The sequence below is a fragment of the Musa acuminata genome, chromosome BXJ1-4 (genome assembly GCF_036884655.1).
Source record: "Musa acuminata AAA Group cultivar baxijiao chromosome BXJ1-4, Cavendish_Baxijiao_AAA, whole genome shotgun sequence".
Classification (NCBI taxonomy): Eukaryota; Viridiplantae; Streptophyta; class Magnoliopsida; order Zingiberales; family Musaceae; genus Musa; species Musa acuminata.
Window position 1 is genome coordinate 36,860,577 of NC_088330.1, and position 16,375 is coordinate 36,876,951.

The following is a 16,375-nucleotide window of genomic DNA, read 5'->3' on the forward strand; positions in this document are numbered from 1 at the left end:
ATGTATTTTATGTGGTCATCAGAACTTTAAGTTTTAGTAACACTCATTTACTACTAAACCAATTAATTTTAATAGTGAAAGAAAATAACAAAAAAAAGAGCATTTCTGATATAAAAATTCTGTCTTTTGGCTATTGCATTTTTTTCTTTTCAGTTTTTTTCACTCCCATGTAAATGTGGGAAGAACTTGACCTTATAAAAAAGCAAACCTCAACTTTGATTAAAAATATAAAAAGATTAGAAAATTTCGAATTTTCCTCCTAGAAAATACTATTCCTAACATCATATTTTTGTAGTAAAAATGTATTTATTTTAGTTTATATTATGAATCATTTTTTATTGAATATTTTTTAGTTGTTTATAGATCTAGAATTAGAAGGAAAGAGGGAAAAGGCTTTCCATGACGTTATCCACCCGCTTTTCTTACCTGTGCGACGAATAGACGACAATACTGGGCCCCATGGGACCTGCAGTATCTCTAAACCAATATCTAGCAAGGTTCGGCAAACGAGTTGAAATGAACACGTGCGTGTGAGAATTAGGCTCGCGTGGCGGGGGCAGCGCAGGGTTGCTATTTTATTGACTTCTCGTCAAGACCCGAACCCTCTCTCCCTCGCTCCCGTGGCGGCGCCCTCTTCCTCCTCTCTCGTCTAGGGTTTCTCCTCCCCACATCCGCCCTCTCCGGGGTTTGGGCCGTCGGATCGTTTCTGGAATCGCCCGCTACTCCAGCTACTCCACCACCTTCAGATCCGACCATGGCGACCGTGGCCACCGCTCCTTCTGCTGACCGTATCCTTCCGTCGCCTGGGGAGTCGATTCGCTGTTTCTCGATCAGTTTTCGCTTTGATTTCGGCCTTCTCTGACCGGATCTACTTGTTCGGTTGTTCTCCGATTCGTTTATTTGCGTAAAGAGTGATTTTGCTCCGCTATTTTAGATTTTTCAGGGTTTTCGTTGGGGTTTATGCTCGGATCGGATGGCTAAAGCCTGGTGAACGCTGCTCCTGTGGGCTTTTGCTTCGATTAGTGTGTTTCGGGTCGTCAAAATGAGATTTTGAACTATGGCACCGGTACTGTCCGGTAGTGTTTTCCTGCCTTGTTTATGTGTTGTATAATTTATCGGGAGATTTTACACTTTGGTTTCGCTATGTTAAGCTCGTGAAGCAATGAACTTGGCTGATTGATTAGTAATTTAAGTTGATTTCAAACTATGCAGAGTTTTACTCACGCGATCCGGAGATTTTTCAAGGGGTTCTTAAGACTTTGTTGCTGTTATGCTTTGGGTTATGTCCTATTAGGTTATACTGAAGTTTTCAGTAAATACTGTTATTCCTTCATTAATATGTCACAGAGGCTACAGATCTGATACAGAAGCTGTCGTTGGATACTGCTAACAAGAGTAATGATTCCTCAGAGGTCAAAAAGAAGGTAGCTTTATTGATTCTGCCAATTATTTGTTGTACATCATGTTGTGTATGTAGGTTCTTAATTGGGAAAGAACTAGTACTTATGTACTTTGAATTCATCCAACAGCCTTCTGGAGTTCAGTATGGTTCAGCAAATGGTGGGGAAGCACCAATTGCGCCGATCCCAACATATGAACGATCTCTGACGCCTCTTCTTCAGGAGCATATGGATGCGGGCATGTGTTACGTACCCAACGGATACACTCCATCTTTCTACTATGGAGGTAAATTGATTCCAGCTTCTCGTTGTATGAGGTTTCAAGAATTATCGAGTTATTTGTGATTCCACATCATCTTTTTGGTCAAAAATTTTGCTCGTTGCATGTAACGTGCTGTAAATACACCTGATTGATGTATGCTTGTTTCTTCATGACTTTTCATGTGGATGTTTCAGAGATTTTGTTTTAGCCATGGTAACTGTTTAGCTGCCCAAGATTTTTAGTTTCTTATAGAGGAGTCACCTAATTACAATTGAAAGTTTTCAGGTTATGATGGATCAATGGCGGAGTGGGAGGATTACCCTAGATATGTTAACTCTGATGGAGTGGAGGTGCCTCCACCTGTAAGATGTGTTGACTCTACTTGCTGTTCTTCAATGATTATCATCTGTTGGATTAATTTGTAAACTTGATCTTTATAAGTTGCTTTGCAAGTCTCAGCCTTCTGTTTGAGATTTGTGTGTTCATAAGAGCAAGGTTTTGATAGCATTCCATAATTTTTGGCAGGGAGTTTATGGGGACATGTATCATCATGGATATGGTTATGCGCCATATGGTCCATATCCTTCTCCTGGTTCCCCAGTTCCGACATTAGGGCACAATGGTCAGTTATATGGACACCAACATTACCAGTTTCCAGCTACATATTACCAGCCACCCACAGCCACCAGCGCACCAGACACTACAAGCCAAACCCCTAGTTCTAAAAGGGAGGTTTCTACATCTACTGCTGCCAGCCTCCCATCTATTCCAGTGGATACAACCAAATCTGATTCAAATGAAACAGTGAAGGCAAGCACAAATGGCAACAATGGATCAGCAAAACTAAAACCAAGCCAACAGAACTCATCGTTGAATTCAAATGGTTCACTTGGTAAAGGTGCGTTTCCTGGTGGGCATCCTTCTTCCGGCTATCAGGATCCAAGATTTGGTTTTGATGGTATGTGGTCGCCTGTTCCGTGGTATGATAGCCTGATGTTTCCTGATGGACAACAGAGACCAACAACAGCTAACACTGTCTCTTCTACACGAAATCAGAACCTTCGCCCCCTTCCTCAGCTCATGGTATGTGGGATCCAAATTAAGAGTTAACATTGTCTTACCTGTTTATTGATCTCATTGTTGTTAATTAAGAGTTAATACTGTCTTCTCTGTTAATTGAAATATTGGTACATTTTGCTGAGGTAACGCCTTATGTGCGAGGATACATGTTAATGACTTTATGCATGCTTTATGTAACAACCTAAACATAGAAATTACAAACTTGCTTGCCGAGAGCAGGGAGCTATTACTGAACCTTTACACTCTTTATGAACGTCTGGTTGGAATAACTCTTCTAGTTCTCTGGTCTGGCTTTCTTGCTGGACACTGTTTTACCGTCATACACTTACTTTTTTTTGCCAGGGAATGCATGCCCCAAGACCAGCAGGTGCTGGAATGGTGAACAAGATGTATCCTAACCATCGAATGTATGGTCAACATGCAAATGGTTTCAGAAGTGGTCAGAGTTTTTACTCAAGCATGTATGACTCCAGAATGAATGGAAGATGGGGGATGTCTGTGGATAGCAAGTATAAGCCGAGGGGCCGGAGCAATGGATTCTATGGTTATGGTAACGAGAACTTGGATGGGCTGAGTGAGCTCAATAAAGGACCAAGGTCTGGTCGATTCAGAAACCAGAAGGGGTTTGGACCTACTATTACTCTTGCAGTGAGGGGACAGAGCCTTCCTGCAAATGTAAATATTCAGGATTCTGCTGTGATTCCTGAAAGAGATCAATACAATAAGTCAGACTTCCCTGAAACGTACTCGGAGGCTAAGTTTTTCATCATTAAATCATACAGTGAGGATGATATTCACAAGAGTATCAAATATAATGTCTGGGCTAGCACTCCTCATGGGAACAAGAAGCTTGATGCTGCTTATCAGGAATCCAAGGAGAAGACAAGTGGATGCCCAGTCTTCCTGTTTTTCTCTGTAAGTATTAGTTTATAATCTTGACATCCGCTTTCCTTTAATGTTATTTTATGGGTTTTCTGATTTTTTATGTTAATTTATAGGTCAACACAAGTGGACAGTTTGTTGGTGTTGCCGAAATGGTAGGTCCAGTTGATTTTAACAAAACGTTGGATTACTGGCAGCAGGATAAGTGGGTTGGTTATTTTCCTGTCAAGTGGCATATTGTAAAGGATGTACCCAATAACATTCTAAAGCATATAACGTTGGAGAATAATGACAACAAACCGGTGACAAACAGTAGAGACACTCAGGAGGTGAGGAAACTTTTCATTGTTAACTATTTGGAACCTCAATTTTAATCATTCCAATATATGCTTATTACTTCAGGTGAAGCTTGACCAAGGTCTTCAACTGCTTAAGCTGTTCAAGGAGCATGCGAGCAAGACATGCATTTTGGATGATTTTGATTTCTATGAAACCCGTCAGAAGGTGATGCAAGAAAAGAGAACCAAGCAACAGCAGCTTCAGAAAAAGGCATGTTCAGATTCTACATCTTCAGAGTTATGTTATACTGTGGTTCTTTTGCATGTTACAAGGCATAATAATGCTGTGACATATACTGTTCTTAGATATATCCATTTCACAATGTTCAAATTTGATCACAGTAATAATTAAATGTTTGCAATCCTGCCTCAATTCCTATTAATTATGCTCCAATTTGTTTGGTAGAAGTGCTAGGACACTGAATGGCTCTTCTGAACTACTTGGTTATTCTTGTTTTTTTTATGATCAAGTTACCCTTATCCGTGCTCATTATTATTTTTATTTCAGTTCATGGATGGAAAAATGGTGGAATTTGGCGAGAAAGACAAGGATGCTTCGAATGGGAAGCCTGGGTTGCAAAAGCCACTGGAAGTGGTTACAGTTTTGAAGAAAGAATCTGCCCAGGTTGGGCTTGCACTTGGTGAACATGTGCTATCAGAAAAGAATGGCTTAGCTGCAGTAGCTGGTGTTGCTCCAAAGGATGCTAAACCAGTGACTGAGAAGTGGGTTGTGGCTAATGGTGTTGCCAACTGCTGCTAGGTTAATGGACCCATCTTTGAACAGCTGCAGTTATTGGCTGGCTGATTATGAACTGCTTAGGAAGGCTAAGAAAGAACATAATGGAAATGGTCTGCGAGGCATCGGGCTGACATGTATGCTTAAGGTTTGTAGCAAAGCAGTAGTTTCCCTGTCGCAGTTTAATATCGATTTGAGTTTGTTTTTCCTTTTTTCTAGCTGTCCCTTAAGGTAGGAGATTGGTGATTGGGGTTCATAGGTGTTATGAGGCAATCAACCTGTTATTTGTGTTCTCAATGGTGTATTTCTGCTTTTCTTTGCTTTTGCAAGAATCTCTTTACTTAGTCGTGGCTTGGAATATCATGGTGGCAGACTTTTCTGGTGTTTTCTGTCTTTCTTCTGTAGCACTTGAAAATCTGAGTTGATCTTCATTAAAAGTATCTTTCAAGTCGTCCATATGTTCGTTGGTTCCAGGTGATTATTTGTATAAGAACCCATCCATAAGCAGTATTTCTACTTTGTGAAGATCAAAGCAGCCTTTTACGGAAAATTTGTCTGCTCTTACTACTGAAGTTATGGAAAATAAGATGATCTTTTTCTTTCAGTTCAAGTATCAAAGCTAACTCTTCTGTGCACCCATTTACATGATCTTTTTGTGGTGAATGAGGATTGTCAGAAATCAAGTGGAGGTTTTCTCTGCCCCTTTTTTATTATTTTTTGGGGGTGACATGTTTCTTCGAGATATTATATTTATTCCTTGACAAATGTGTCAAGTCATAAGGCATATTTTCTTTATTATCATTGTTTGTTTGATGAGGGAATGTTTGTTTCGGTGTGTTGGATGTCCTAAGATGGGGTCGACAGTACATTCCTTACTAGTGTAAACAGTCTCTCTTAGAGCTACTAAATATCTAAATTAGTACTAAATATGTAAATGCTTATGGATTAATCAAGCAATACAGTTTCTTTCTTTGGGGAAAAAACTACTAAATGTATAAATTCTTTAAGAGGGTTTCTTACATGTATCTAAATTCCAATATTGGTTATTTTGATTTTTCACATAGATATTTTCAAATATTTCTTTTGTATATGTCGTTCTCATCGACACTTGTTCAATAAACTCAGGTTTATTATTAATAACCATGGTTATCATTAGATTTTAAAATACTAAACATTTAAATACCTATATGCCTTTAAAAAATTATTTTCATCAATTATTTCATTTCTCATGCTTTTTCTATATTTTTGAGATGGTGTTAATTTCAATTTGACTTTTAACATTATTCTGATGAAGATAAACCATAGGAGATTATATATATATATATATATATATATATATATATATATATATATATATATATATATATATATATATATATATATATACAATATTGGAAAGTTTATTTCTATCAGCTATTGAATAGTGCGATACTATTCCAAACTTCACCTGCCATTTACATTCCATACTTGCTTTTCTTATTCCAATCATAATCAAATACAGTAAGTGTAACCCTCAAATTATTGTTCTCACAGGAAATGTTCTTGCTGAGGACTCTCATTAATCTATCCAAGCACTTCCATTACATTCTGCAACTTACATGATTAGAATATGACAAGGCGTGCTGGAGAACTTGAAAGAGTAGTAGCTTGCAACATTGACACAATATGCTCAAAGGACAGTGATGGCTACACTCAAACCATCATATATAGGCTTAACAAAAAGGAGGGAGGGGTTTCAGAGAGCAAAACATAAAGATTTACAATATAAGTTGGCATACGACCACCAATCCTTTTCTTTTCCCACCATGTAAAAACCAATGATGACCTCAATTGGGATTTGAAGACAGTAAAGCCGTCCTCATCATCATCACCTTCTTGTGTGAGTTGGAGTGCTTGTAGCTCACAAAAGTAGGGCTCTTTGCTGGCCTGTACTCGGGGAGCAGTCTCCCTGACTTGAATCTCACACCACATGCATTGCAGAGGGTTTTGGGTCCCAATGGCCCTGCCCGCCACTGTGGTGTCTTTTGTGACAGGCAGTGAGTGCACCTCCTTGGATGCACTCCCTCCTTTCCCAACTTCTCCTCTCCTCCACCACCACCACCTCCTCCTCCACCACCACCACCACCCAGAGCTGGTGTTGGTGTCTTATCCTCTTCCTCCTTTTTAGGGAGGATGAGCTCACTTTCTGCAAGCCAGTGGGCCTGGTGGAGGAGGGGTGGGTCTGAGGAAGTGAGATGGAAGGTTGAGAAGGTGTCGATGGAGAGGTTTCCGGGGGTGATTCTTCTTCTTCTTTTGGTCCTGGCCTTGGCTTGGACTGCGAGGCTTTTGAAGGCAGGCTTGGGATTTGGGGTTTGCGGGGGAGCTGAAGCTGGAAGTGGGTCAAAAGTGGTGTAGGATGTGGCAGCGCTCGAGAGGCAGTCCTCCACATATATGGACAGCCATTCCAGGCTTCCATCCTCTCCTCCTTCCTGCATGCGACAACATCGAGAACAAGACGAGCAATTCCAGTGTCAGTTTGAAGGAAGATGGATGGCGAGTACAAGGAGAACCTTGAGAACAAAACGAAGAGAGCAGAAGCTTTTCAGAACTCGAAAATATTATTTTCTTGATCTCATTCAAGAACACAAACAATAGATGAAGAGGACTCGGTGAAGAACTGAAAATTGTAGCAAAAACCTCTGATCATCTTTCCACTATACACACGAAAGAACAGCTGAGCTCACCCCTGGAGTGAAGTCCCCCAACAAAGAAGTGGCAGCAGAGGAGGAATTCTTGGAGGCGTCCATTATATACTGTGCAGCCCACCAAAACAGGAAGCAGTGGGAGGTTTAAGGAACCAAAAAGAGGAGGGAAAGAAGAAGAGGAAGAGGAGGAGACCAAGTGAGGTGGTGATCTTTAAAGATGCATAGATAGATTGCTCTGAGGGAGGGACAAGCAACAGCTGCCGCCCTCTTTGCTCCTCCTCTTTATCCCCTTGTTGTTTTGTCGGCAGAGACCGAATGATGCAACCATAGCTACACACCGACGGTCTCTTTCACACAACACACACACACACACACACACACACACCCACCCGAAGCAGTCTCCCTCCACTTCGTAACAGGACATGCATCCCTCTCCACCCTTTCAAAATTTGAACCATGAGAGTGAGTGATCGATATGTCCACCATCTTATATCTTATTCCCCTGTGGATCCAAAGTCTCACCGCAAGACTTTCTTTTATATGGTGGTAAATGGGGTGGGTGGGTGTTTAGATGCTTAGACGTAACCCCACACATTAATAATCTTTCACTATAGTTCACTTCAATGATATTGTGAGTATGGTTTCAACTACTACTGATCAGATTAATCGAATTTAGAGTCAAGGTCTCAAATATCGGTAAGACCATTGTGTCTCGATGAATATCTCGATGCATAAAGTAATACATGTCACGATCCGGTCCGATAAGATAACTAATTCATTAACTTTACGTTTCAATCATCAACCTAAACTGTTTGAGATCATGATGACCGTAATAGACTCATTTATCTTTTATAAGTTCATCTACGTTATTTATTTATTTTTATTTGAGATTAAACTAGATATTATAATTTTTTATTTAATATTTGACATGATGCACAAATAAACAAATTTAATTGTGGCTCTAAGTCATGATATATCTTATAGCCTCATCATGAGCTTTCCAAAAGAAAATTTTATTATAACATCATCTGATGAAAATAATTGAATAATTAGCTTATTAAGCCTAAATTACTGTCCCAAAGCACTTAATCTGAAGTTTTTTTTATCTTTCAAGATAAGACAACATAGATTCTGGCTTTGCTTAACTTGTATGAATATGAATTGAGGAAGGAGAGACTTTTGGGACCCTCTCTGAGTTGCTGCAATAACTCAAGTTTGAAAGCTTTGTTGTTGTTTTACTTTCAGAGGCTCCACAAATGGAGAATCCCATCACTTCCAACTGAGCACAGCTGTCTTTGCTCCCTCTCTCAAGCTTATCTCAGCATCATGTGGGTAGCCAACAAGGGGCAGGTTTTTGGCCTTGTTGTAGTGATAATTAGCTTGTTTCACCTCATTTTCATTGTGTTGTCCTTTGATAACTTGGACATCTGCTCAAGCAACCAAGAATAAGAAATTACCAGAGGCAACTATAAGATTTTTGATCCCACACATTCATACATTATAAAGAAGTGAAAAAGCATCTGACAGAATCCAACCAATACTAACAATGATTGAATCTGAACAGTGAAAAAGAGCTTGTTCCTTGTACTTAGAGCCAACAAACAAAATACTGTGGATTATCATGTTTGGGATATTATGTACAGGATTTGTCATGACACGAAAAGATTTTTGGTAATCTTTTCATGAAAATACATGGTGGGGTGAGGATATAATTCAAAGGCCTTAAAAGGCAACCAGTCAAGCAATGTGAGTTACTATTGGCATGACCATGGACTTGTCTTTGAAAGGCACCGGAGCCACCGTTCAATCTGTGGCACTCCTTTTCTCATCTTCAGCAACTTTGTAGCAGCTGATGTCAAGGGCATCCTGCAATAGTGATTGAAGAGCACATTTCTGATCCACCAGTGGCCAAGGAAAGGATCCACAAGTATGTTCATAGCTATTCCACAAGTAAAAATGGTTTCATTTCTACTCTTTAAACTTTAACCAACTTCATTATTTGCTTCTAAGGTTTTCAGCCCCTTCCTCGAGTTACATCGTGTACATGCAGTGACCTGCACAAAAGACACAAAGTATATGAGAAAAGTTTCAACAATGCATTAAAAACATGTAACACGGCCAATTGGGGCCAACGCAAACTTCGGTCAAATCTACGATTTGGATAATGTCGGTCAATCTCACATGACGAATCTTGCAATTCAAAAACTAGTATCAAGTGAATCATAGAGTGGATTGCAACATGAAATAAACATCAAAAGCCTCTCATCATAATGCGATGCAGTCGAAACAAACTTAACAAATAAATATTGTCAAGTCCCAAGTTCAAAATGCATTGGCTTTGTCAATTGGGAAGTACAGAAATGCTATCTGTTGGAAATGTGTAATAACTTGTATGCTACCTTATTTCTTATATTGTAATTATTATAAAACCAGATGACAGCAACTCTAACAATATGTACTTTGTCACTGTCAGTGCCTGAAACCATCTGAAGTTTGTGCTATTCTTGTAGTGGTGATGGCTGGCTGGCATGCAAGTTTGCTTGTTCTACTATAATCATCATGAATAGAGCTCATGCCACTAGCCAAGCTGGAAACAATATGAAAGCATCTACCAATTGCCCTTTGGGATGGAAAATGACTTGGTGACATGCTGGACAACTAGAATACCGTAATAATTGTACTCCAAGCAGGGAATTTCCCCACATAGAGGAGAACCCAACCTATGAAGGCAGGAAGCGAGTCACATACCAGCACAAATCATAGCCATATCTGAAGTGGACCTATTTGGATAGATCACATACTGTTGAAATCTTTCTCAAACGGATCCTTCAATACAAAGTCAACAAGTCAAGGCCACCATTAAAATCTCTCTTTGAACACTGTTGTAAAACACTTGTACTCTTGGAAACAGAGCAACAAGTGTACTTCAATGGATGCATGCCAATGGTAATTTATCCATCAAATTGATTACAGAAGACTAGTTGTTGGTCACTTGCTAAATGAGCAAACAGATGGATTTTAAATGATAAGTGGATTTTCAAGATAAAGAGCTACCACAGCAATAATGACTCAAGCCCAAAGCATGACATTTGAATTAAATGGAAAAGAAACATAAGTGCATGTCGTGGACATTCAAGTACGTGACCTTCCTCACTGACACCATCTTAAATTTTGCACCTATTGTTTCACCTTAAAGTAAGGTCACTTTTTATGTTAATATTCATCTGATGAGGTGCAACACTATATAATGTGATACTAATAGTTCACTACATCTGTATATTTATAAAATCATCCAAATTCCAGAACATCTTTCTGCTGAATAATAATCATACCAATGTTTACAGCCGTCATTCTGCAGTAATAATAAATGGGTTTCATGCACAAAAATATCTTAGTGATGTCATTTATGCAACATGAGTCATTTACAAGTCTTCATTTTAGGCCCAACGAGATACTGCAAGAAAATCTAACACACAACTTTGTTTACAGGGAAACCTGAACCTCCTTTGATATGCAGCTAGGCATAATCTAACAATTTGAGAAAACTGCCTAAAGATGTCTCCAACTGAATTAAGATGTATTTACACCACATGATAAGATGATTTACTTTTGCTGATGAAGTCAGATATTTGTTGTGACCATAATAATGTAGGAGATGTGGAGCATTGTAAAAAGGAACTCATGAGTATGACATATAACTATTGAAGGAAAAATTTACTTAATATAAGAACAATGACATCTCTGCTTTAGCTAGAAGCCGAGCACATAAGATGGAGAAGTACACTTCATACATCTTTACCAAATTACGGAGAGGTTAAAAAGGTCCATACCCTGAGTTCCATAAGTATAGTTCAGTGGTTCTTAGTCATCACTCACATTTCCTTGGCTTCCTTCAGCCAGGCAGCCCAATGAAAATATAAAATATAAAATTTTGTATCATTTGTTATACAATAACTGAAATCATCTTCTTTTCCTATAAGATAAGAAACACTAGTGTCTAAGTGGGATACCTGCTCTACTTCTAGTAGAACATACAAGATGAACTTCGAATTACATTGCAGGAGATCTGCTGTTGAACCTATTGAAATGTACTTCTCAATTGCCTGAATGAAGCGCAAGATAAAGTATCATAGCATATCTAACCTAGGCAATTGTAATGAACCATATAAAGAGTTTTACATGAACATCCCCTGCCAGAAAATGTGTTTCTTTCTCCATACTGGTAGTCTCACATCACCGAAGGTTCAATATGTAATGTATTTTGTAATTTCCATTGTGTAGAAGAAAGTAATTTCACATTGCTCAGCAGTCAGCAGCTTAGCGATCAAAACAGATTTACTATCTTGACTTTCTCAAATTATGAAAGATTACATGCAAGCCTTTCTGCTGCTTAATCCCCTCCTGATGGTCTATGAGGTCTTTATCAGGCCAATTCAGCATATCATCACAACCAATCCAGAATTAGACTTTGCTGAAGAGAGTTGGGAGCAAGAGGCTCTCATGGAATTATTAACCATTTATCTAACTTCTGTGAGTCTTAACTCTTGGTCTGTAAAATCTATAAGACTGAGTCAAGAGCAAAATACTATAAATATTCTCTTAGGAATTTCCAATGGAAGTGATTAAAGGGTATCAAAACTTAATGGCATAATGTACATGCCAAATGATACAGCTTTTTCTAATTTCTAAATAAATGGAGCCACATTTGTACTACTATAAGCATATATCATATGGGCACTAGTACACTGGTGCACATCCTGTTCAATTAGTCCTTGACACTTCACCAATAGTCACCACATGAGCAACTGCCCCCTTCAAAATGATGAAACCTATAAGGATCACGTAGTACAATTGTTCGGCCAGCAATCCTCGAGACAAATTTCATCCAGGTATGGCAGTCATGACATACACGAAGGTTCTTCATCACACGGAGGGGTATCTCAGGAGATAAACTTATTAGTCCAAAAGCAACAGCAAGCTTCTCACTGTGGATGTAGGCACTGGGGTCCTTCTGTTCTTGCTCCATATCGTGCAAGAGATAATACTTATCTTGCTTGTACCCAATTTCAACTGCCCTGTTGTTCAACTCTTCCAAGAACTTGTAGATTGCATCTGCCTGTGCATGCAACCTATCTCCAACAAAAAATGGATGAACTACATTCTTTACTTCGATCCAACTACGACCAGGCTCCTTCTTAACCCCTCTATCTTTCATCATCTGCCTCACCTGATCCCTGTAATCCCACTTCCTAGCCACTGCATATATGTTTGATAGGAGAACATAACTAGCTGAGTCATCTGGCTCCAAATCCAGAAGATGCTTAGCTGCAAGTTCTCCAATTTCGACATTCTTGTTAACTGTACAAGCACTAAGTAGGGTTCTCCAAACCATACTATCTGGAGCAATTGGCATTTCCTCAATGAACTCTCTAGCACGATTCAACCACCCACCTCTTCCAAGAATATCCACAACGCAGGCGTAGTGATCTGGCCTTGGAAGGAGACCATACTCCTCCCTCATAGATCTGAAGTAGTCAAGACCTTCATCAACTAAACCTACATGACTACAAGCAGCTAAAACACCTATGAATGTGACATGATTCGGTTTGAACTTCTCTTGCTTCATCTGCTCAAAAAGCTTTAAAGCATCCCGGCCATGTCCATGTTGGGAATAACCTGTAATCATGGCATTCCATGACACCTCATTCCTCTCAGGCATTCCAAAGAATTCAATCTTTGCATCTTCAATGCAACCACATTTAGCATAAAGTGAAACTAGTGCATTACCGGCCTCTATCTCAGAATCATAACCAGTTTTTATAATCCTTGCATGAATCTGCTTGCCTTGTTTGATATCAGCCATGTTAGCAGCAGCACTTAGTGCAGATCCAAATGTAAATAAGTTTGCTTCAATACCAGATTTGTCCATAAGCTCAAAAACCTTTAAAGCTTCCTCGCAGTTCCCACTCTGTGCAAATCCTGATATCAGTCCATTCCAGGATATCTCATCTTTAACCTCGACAATCTTGAACACAGAATATGCATCCTTGATCCTACCACATCTAGCATATAGGTTGATGAGAGAATTTCCTATTGATATATCTGTCGCATAGCCACTGATGCATGATTGAGCATGGATCTGCAACCCCTGTTTGATTGCTCTGATTCCAGCACATGCACTAATAGCACTGGCCAATCCTATATTATCTGGTCGAATGCCACAAATTTGCATTTCCTCAAAAGTTCGGAGAGCCTCTAGGCAAAAGTCATGCTGTGCATAACCAGCAATCATAGCAGTCCAAGAGACAACATCTTTCTCAGTGAGTCTTTCAAGAATTTCCTTAGCCATTGCAAGGTTACCACATTTGGAGTACATATCTATGAGTACACTACTTACATACACATTAAGCTCAAATCCAGTCTTTATAGTTAAAGTATGAATTTGTTCTCCAAGATCAACAGCACCAACATAAGTACAAGTTCTAAGTATACTAGGATATGTATACTGATTAGGCCGCATACCCTCAACTTGCATTTGGTAGAACAGATCAAAAGATTTTCTTAAATCACCCATCTGACCATAAGCCACAAGCATTACATTCCACAAGACTACATTCTCTCTATCAGTTGCATTGAAAAACTCATGGGCAGTTTCTATGTCAGCACATTTCACATAGAGATCAAGCACGGAACCCTCAATAATATAATATGAAGATAATCCAGCTTTAAGCACATAAGAGTGTAGCTGTTTTCCTCTTTGAACATCTCCAATAGAACCACAAGCAGTGAGAAGGCCTGCAATTGTGACAGAATCAGGTTTTAAGCCTAACCACTGCATCTGTTCAAATATTCTTAAAGCACTTTCGCTATTTCCATTTTGTGCATGTCCAGAGATCAGGGTGTTGTAAGTAACTCTATCATGATATGGCATCTCACTGAATATTTTTTCTGCCATTGTGAGGCTGCCACACCGTGAGTATAATGTGACAAGAGCATTGCCCACAAAAGTTTCTGAGCAGAAGCCTTGCTTAATCACTTGGGCATGGATCAGCTCTCCGTGTTCAAAGAGATCAGACTTTGTGCAAGCGCTGAGAACACCGGACAGAACATACGGAGTAGGGAGAATTCCAGAATGGTGCATTCCATTATAAAGACGAAGAGCTTCAGCTCCAAAACCATTTTGCGAAAACCCAGACACCATAGCAACCCATGAAACGTTGTCTTTCAACCATAACTCTTCAAATACTACTCTAGCTGAATCTATATCCCCATTTTTGGAGTATAAATCAATCAAAGGATTACCAACGTTGGAATCACCAGAAAAGCCATACTTTATTATCTTCGCATGAATCTGTTGCACAACATGCCAATATCTGTCATGTCCACTACATGCTCTCAGGGCAATGGCAATGGTGATAGGATCAGGATGTCCACACTGCCCCACCATTCTAGTAAAAAAAGTGAGAACTTTGTGGTGCTCTTTCCTCTCAAGAAAACCCGCGATCATTCGGTTCCACGAAGCAACACCTCTATGAGACATATCATCAAACAACTTGATCGCATCTCGAACTTCACCGAACGCCAGATACAAAGCTAGTAAACGATTGCACAAGTGGTCTTCTCCATGGAATGCCAGCTTCAGGATCCTCGAATGGATCCTCCTAGCATCGAACAAAGAACCTGAATTCAAAATCCGGCCAAGCAGTGAAGCATAAGTACTACAATCAGCACGAGCACCGCGATCCACCACGTTAAGAACCGAAAAGGCATCTCTTTTAGGCAATGCCTCCATCTTGCGGCCTTCAGTCTCTCCATCAGAGGATTCATCGATCTCGTGGCAGACCGCATAGCGGCTGTATCGAGCGAGGCCGACTCTGTCAACTTTTCCAACAAAAAGCTGCAATTTTTCAATAGAAAGAGGGAGTCACAAGTTACAAATAGTGGATGGAATTCGCCAAGAGATGGGAAGAGCGACTAACTACCTTAAAGATCCGATCTTTTGGGAAGAGCGAAGTCGAGCAGAGTGGGCGAGGGAGAAGAAGAGATGATGGCGCCGCGGGCATAAGTCTCGAGTGTTGGTGTGAGACAGTGAGGTTGGCTACTGCGAAGGCTCCTCCGCATGGATGGATGGGAGGGAGGCGACTTCATATTGGCGTCTTCTTCTAGGCCATATGGGAATTAATTTTGGTTTTACTTTTGAGTAGTTTTCTTTCTCTTATCGATTTAATTAAGAATCTTTTATATTGATTATTTTTTATTCAAAAATATTTTTTCCAAATAAATATTTCCTTAATTGAAGAAAGATACAAGTTTTACTTTTATTGCACTCTATGCACACAAAAAAAAGAGAGAATATTTTTTTTTTAGGAACGAAAGCGATCATTTTTCATAAAAATACGAGATATATTTACTTTTTTACGTAATAAATTTAATTTAACATAAATATCATAAGAGACTAAAAAAGAGAACTTGCTGACATTAATTTGATCATATGCAAATCAATGTTTAGACTCTAATTAATATATATATATATATATATATATATCCTAAATTAACCATAACAAAAAGTGAAATGGTCGATGAAAATATAAGAAAATTTCAGGGATTTAAGATGGAGTGCTTAGCCTCAGTTTATTGGCTAATGAGAGTAATATCTAGGAGGATTTAAATATTTGAAATAATATATAAAAATTTGAATATTTGGAGCGATATGTATACCACATTAAAAATTGGAGAGGTAAATGTCCTGTTTTGAGTCGTCATCTTGTACTCTTCGTCCTCCTATCGGAGTTCTTGGACTGTCGGATCCGGATCCGAAACAATATCCGATTCGAATCCTGGTAATTTGATTCGGGCCATCGGCCATCGGTCCGGTCCGGTCAAAGTGTCGAGGCCGCACTATTTTGACCGGCCTACCCCTCTGCTTCTTGGCCTTCGATCTGTGAACTTGCCACGTGGTATACGAGGCTATATCTGACATTTCATCCCCAGGT

The 16,375-nt window shown here is 39.4% G+C and overlaps 3 protein-coding genes across 4 annotated transcripts; 1 reads left to right on the plus strand and 2 right to left on the minus strand.

Annotated features, from left to right (window-relative positions):
* Positions 1-596: 596 nt before the first annotated feature.
* LOC135662064 (YTH domain-containing protein ECT4-like) lies at positions 597-5,082 on the plus strand. The gene is made up of 9 exons (XM_065176599.1): positions 597-788; positions 1,348-1,424; positions 1,530-1,686; positions 1,948-2,024; positions 2,188-2,745; positions 3,085-3,657; positions 3,741-3,953; positions 4,027-4,173; positions 4,471-5,082. The coding sequence occupies exons 1-9, from the start codon at positions 755-757 to the stop codon at positions 4,720-4,722; spliced, it is 2,088 nt and encodes a 695-aa protein (XP_065032671.1). The 5' UTR covers positions 597-754; the 3' UTR covers positions 4,723-5,082.
* A 1,169-nt stretch (positions 5,083-6,251) lies between these two features.
* Positions 6,252-7,798, minus strand: LOC135662080 (GATA transcription factor 2-like). Its single transcript, XM_065176600.1, has 2 exons — positions 7,422-7,798; positions 6,252-7,166 (listed from the first exon to the last, which is right to left on the minus strand). Exons 1-2 carry the CDS (start codon positions 7,482-7,484, stop codon positions 6,525-6,527), a joined length of 705 nt encoding a protein of 234 aa, XP_065032672.1. The 5' UTR covers positions 7,485-7,798; the 3' UTR covers positions 6,252-6,524.
* Positions 7,799-11,965: 4,167 nt separating this feature from the next.
* On the minus strand, positions 11,966-15,526 carry LOC135662096 (pentatricopeptide repeat-containing protein At4g13650-like). 2 transcript variants are annotated; one of them, XM_065176601.1, is made up of 2 exons: positions 15,365-15,526; positions 11,966-15,279 (listed from the first exon to the last, which is right to left on the minus strand). In XM_065176601.1, the coding sequence occupies exons 1-2, from the start codon at positions 15,443-15,445 to the stop codon at positions 12,163-12,165; spliced, it is 3,198 nt and encodes a 1,065-aa protein (XP_065032673.1). In that variant the 5' UTR covers positions 15,446-15,526; the 3' UTR covers positions 11,966-12,162. The 2 variants fall into 2 exon arrangements, with proteins under 2 accessions (XP_065032673.1, XP_065032674.1); XM_065176602.1 differs by having other exon boundaries at positions 11,966-15,263; positions 15,365-15,502.
* Positions 15,527-16,375: the final 849 nt, after the last annotated feature.

Coding starts and splice junctions, on each gene's coding strand:
- LOC135662064 (XM_065176599.1), top strand. CDS start 755: ATGGCGACCGTGGCCACCGCTCCTTCTGCTGACC. Junction 2,025..2,187: donor GAGTGGAGGTGCCTCCACCT/GTAAGATGTGTT, acceptor AATTTTTGGCAG/GGAGTTTATGGGGACATGTA. Junction 4,174..4,470: donor AACAGCAGCTTCAGAAAAAG/GCATGTTCAGAT, acceptor TTTTTATTTCAG/TTCATGGATGGAAAAATGGT.
- LOC135662080 (XM_065176600.1), bottom strand. CDS start 7,484: ATGGACGCCTCCAAGAATTCCTCCTCTGCTGCCACTTCTTTGTTGGGG. Junction 7,167..7,421: donor TGGGGGACTTCACTCCAGGG/GTGAGCTCAGCT, acceptor TGTCGCATGCAG/GAAGGAGGAGAGGATGGAAG.
- LOC135662096 (XM_065176601.1), bottom strand. CDS start 15,445: ATGCCCGCGGCGCCATCATCTCTTCTTCTCCCTCGCCCACTCTGCTCG. Junction 15,280..15,364: donor CAAAAGATCGGATCTTTAAG/GTAGTTAGTCGC, acceptor GAAAAATTGCAG/CTTTTTGTTGGAAAAGTTGA.